The sequence below is a fragment of the Scardinius erythrophthalmus genome (assembly GCF_964197995.2).
Source record: "Scardinius erythrophthalmus genome assembly, chromosome: 7".
Classification (NCBI taxonomy): Eukaryota; Metazoa; Chordata; class Actinopteri; order Cypriniformes; family Leuciscidae; genus Scardinius; species Scardinius erythrophthalmus.
In genome coordinates this window covers 37,851,456-37,854,571 of record NC_138227.1, presented here as the reverse complement: position 1 = coordinate 37,854,571, position 3,116 = coordinate 37,851,456, and the positions used below count along the sequence as shown (strand labels likewise).

General features: G+C 38.1%; 1 protein-coding gene across 1 annotated transcript; it reads left to right on the top strand.

Annotated features, from left to right (window-relative positions):
* On the top strand, positions 1 to 977 carry her13 (hairy-related 13; the record flags this gene model as incomplete). Its single annotated transcript, XM_081370930.1, has 4 exons — positions 1 to 78; positions 178 to 264; positions 446 to 527; positions 613 to 977. The coding sequence occupies 4 exons, from the start codon at positions 1 to 3 to the stop codon at positions 975 to 977; spliced, it is 612 nt and encodes a 203-aa protein (XP_081227056.1).
* Positions 978 to 3,116: the final 2,139 nt, after the last annotated feature.

Genomic DNA, 3,116 nt, shown 5'->3' with positions numbered 1-3,116 from the left:
ATGGCCCCCGCGGCCAGACTCAGAAACGACTTCGGTGTGGAGGACGACGCATATTATGCCGCTAAAGGTGACAGAAAGGTAAGGCCATTTTGCGTTGTCCTTTAATGGCAAAAAAGAAAACGGAAGTTTGTGGTATGCTTAAACACAACCGCATGGATTGTATGTTTTTCTCCCTAGACTCGAAAACCAATAGTGGAGAAAAAGAGGCGAGCGCGCATTAATGAAAGCCTGCAGGATCTCAGGACTCTGCTCACAGATAACGATGTAAGTTTATCTCCTCTTTACTGACAGTCAGTGGATAGATAGACAGTCAGACATATAGATAGATAGATAGATAGATAGATAGATAGATAGATAGATAGATAGATAGATAGATAGATAGATAGATAAGATTCTCACCTCACCTTATAAACAATATTGCATATTTATCTCACTTTTCCTTCAGTTGCAGACAAAGATAGAGAACGCAGAGGTGCTTGAACTAACAGTGAGACGAGTTGAGAACATCCTACAGAACCGCTCTCAGGGTAAGATGAGCCAACCTCAATTGCAATACTCAGTTGCGACTGTTTGCAGTGTAAACGACTGAAAGCGTGTGTGTCTGGATTACAGAGGCTGAAGCTGTGAATCAGGAGGCGAGCGAGAGATTTGCAGCGGGTTATATCCAGTGCATGCATGAGGTGCACACCTTCGTGTCCACGTGTCCCGGGATCGACTCCAAGCTGACCTCGGAGCTGCTCAACCACCTGCTGGAGTGCATGCCCTTAAATGAGGAGCACCTTCAGGAGATGATCCTGGACCTCATCTCAGAGCCGTCCTCCTCCAGCGGGGAGTGTGTGTCCGACCTGTCCTCAGCACTGTCCCCGTCCCAGTCCAGTGAGGATCCGTGCTCCGACCTGGAGGAGACCGAGAGCGAAGCAAGCTCAGCCAACTCCTCCAGCATCACACACTCCGAGTTCATGTGGAGGCCGTGGTAGAAACACTTCTTCACAGATCACAAACCTTCCAAAACCTTCCCTTCACAGACCCCAAACCTTCTCAGAATACACTTAATCCTGTATTGGAGCATATACTGGGATTCTTTTGTCATGATTCAGATTCTCATGAGGAAATGGCCGGATATGACATCATCTTACAGAACAGTATGGAATACAGATCGACTTTGACATATTTCCAGATACTTTTCTTCAGTTTTTCTTCAGAAACAAGATGAATATAAAAGCTTATTTAGAAGTGAATTTTAGATTGAATTGCCTTAAAAAGTGAACCGGTAGTGACTTATATAGTTTTAGTGGGGAGAAAGATTTGTTTTGTGCCTTTGTAGACCTATAGTTAAAAAACACTAAAAGTCACATTGAGAGAGAGAGTAGATTAAGTGTAGTTGTCATATATGTTTTTAATATTGATTATTTACTTTAGTGATTATAAATAGTAAAATATATATATAATTTAATTGTACTGTAAGTGTCAGTTCATGGTTTGTAGATCACAGTATTGCAGTACTGCAGTGTCCAGTATATAGATGTCTTATATTTCATGTTTATGCTCTTATGAAAATGTCTTTTGTTTTTGTTGTGAATTTGTTTGTTTTGTATTAAAAGTTTTCATGTTAATTTTTCAATGGGCTAGGTGTGAACACAGTAGCCTAATTCATGTATTTGTAATGAAGTTTGGGTTGGATGCCCCCTCAGAATCAGGGCAGAAGGTTAGTTTGAAGAGGCAGACTGTGTGTTTAAGATTAGGACTGTCTGAAGGAACAGGATCATGGATGTAACTGATGTAACTGTTCTCACCCCTTTTCAATTAGTAAGATCAAAACTGAGGACGTTGAAGGGAGGAGAATGCATATGTGGATTTTTAACCATACGGTTACATATTAAATCATTACAGCTTTATGGTACATTATACACACGTTGATGTGTATATTTATAAACCTGAGACCATGTAGCTTAAGAAACAGCTATTGGTTAGTTTTAGGTTTTTTTTTGTCAGATTTTAAAAAGTTTTGGGGAAAGTTTATTTCATTCTGGATCGCAGAATAGGATGCATGTAAAGTTATCTAAAGTCATTTTTGCTTAGTATAGTCGAATTGGATCGTCAAAGGTCAGCAGCAAAGACAGTGGCTAATAAAGTGAGATTAAAAGTATATTTCTATTATTTAACATTTAATTATTGCAGGTTTGCATAATCTTCTGAGTTTATACATTTCACTGTTTTTATTCATTTCGAGTGAGATGAGTAAATGCATGTTCACATTAGTCTAGAACTACAATAACCAGCGTACACACAACGTACACACAACGCCTCTGTCCGACAGCTCTCTAGTGTTGAGAGAAATCGATCAATAAATGGGAAAACAAAATAACTTGCATTACTTATTTAAAAAAGTAACTCAGATATTTTGTTGTAAATGTAAAAGTAATGCATTACTTTACTATATACCTGAAAAAAGTAATCTGCTTCACTGTTTAGAAATGACATTGGGCCATAGAGGGCCAATAAAATGCTAAAAAGATTTATGTATATCAGTCCCTTACAGTGTGATGTGGTCAGGTAAGATTGCAGATAAAGTGTTTCCAGAGATTCTTTATGGCACCAGACCTATGCTAAGTCGAAGAAACTTAAGAAAGTCCAGAACATTTGAATAATTCTTCAGAGAATGCATTTTAAATTTTTACAGAATTTATTGCAATTGAATTCATTTAAAACAAAAATAAAGCTCATTCACGATTTGAAATCGCAATCGGACACATTAACAGATGTTTAAGAATATATTGAGTCGGGTGAGGGGTCAGCAAACTGTTGAGAGAACAGATGGTGATGAAAACGGATCCCTTGAGACCAAGAGGTTTTACGTCTTGACCAGCTGGTTTAGACTAAAGAAATAAAATAAGAATAAATAAGTATTACTTTTAAAAAAAGGGGTCTCTTTGCATTTTATGGACCCCACCGTGCTACTAATGACCATAACATTTAAACTATATATTAATTGTCATTTTTATGACACAGAGTGTGACAGTGAAGGGAGGGCATCATTTCTCCTTTATAGTCTTGACTCCCAGAATGTTATCTTTCTAGGCCAATGATGGTATTTCAACCACATGTGGAACATTCTT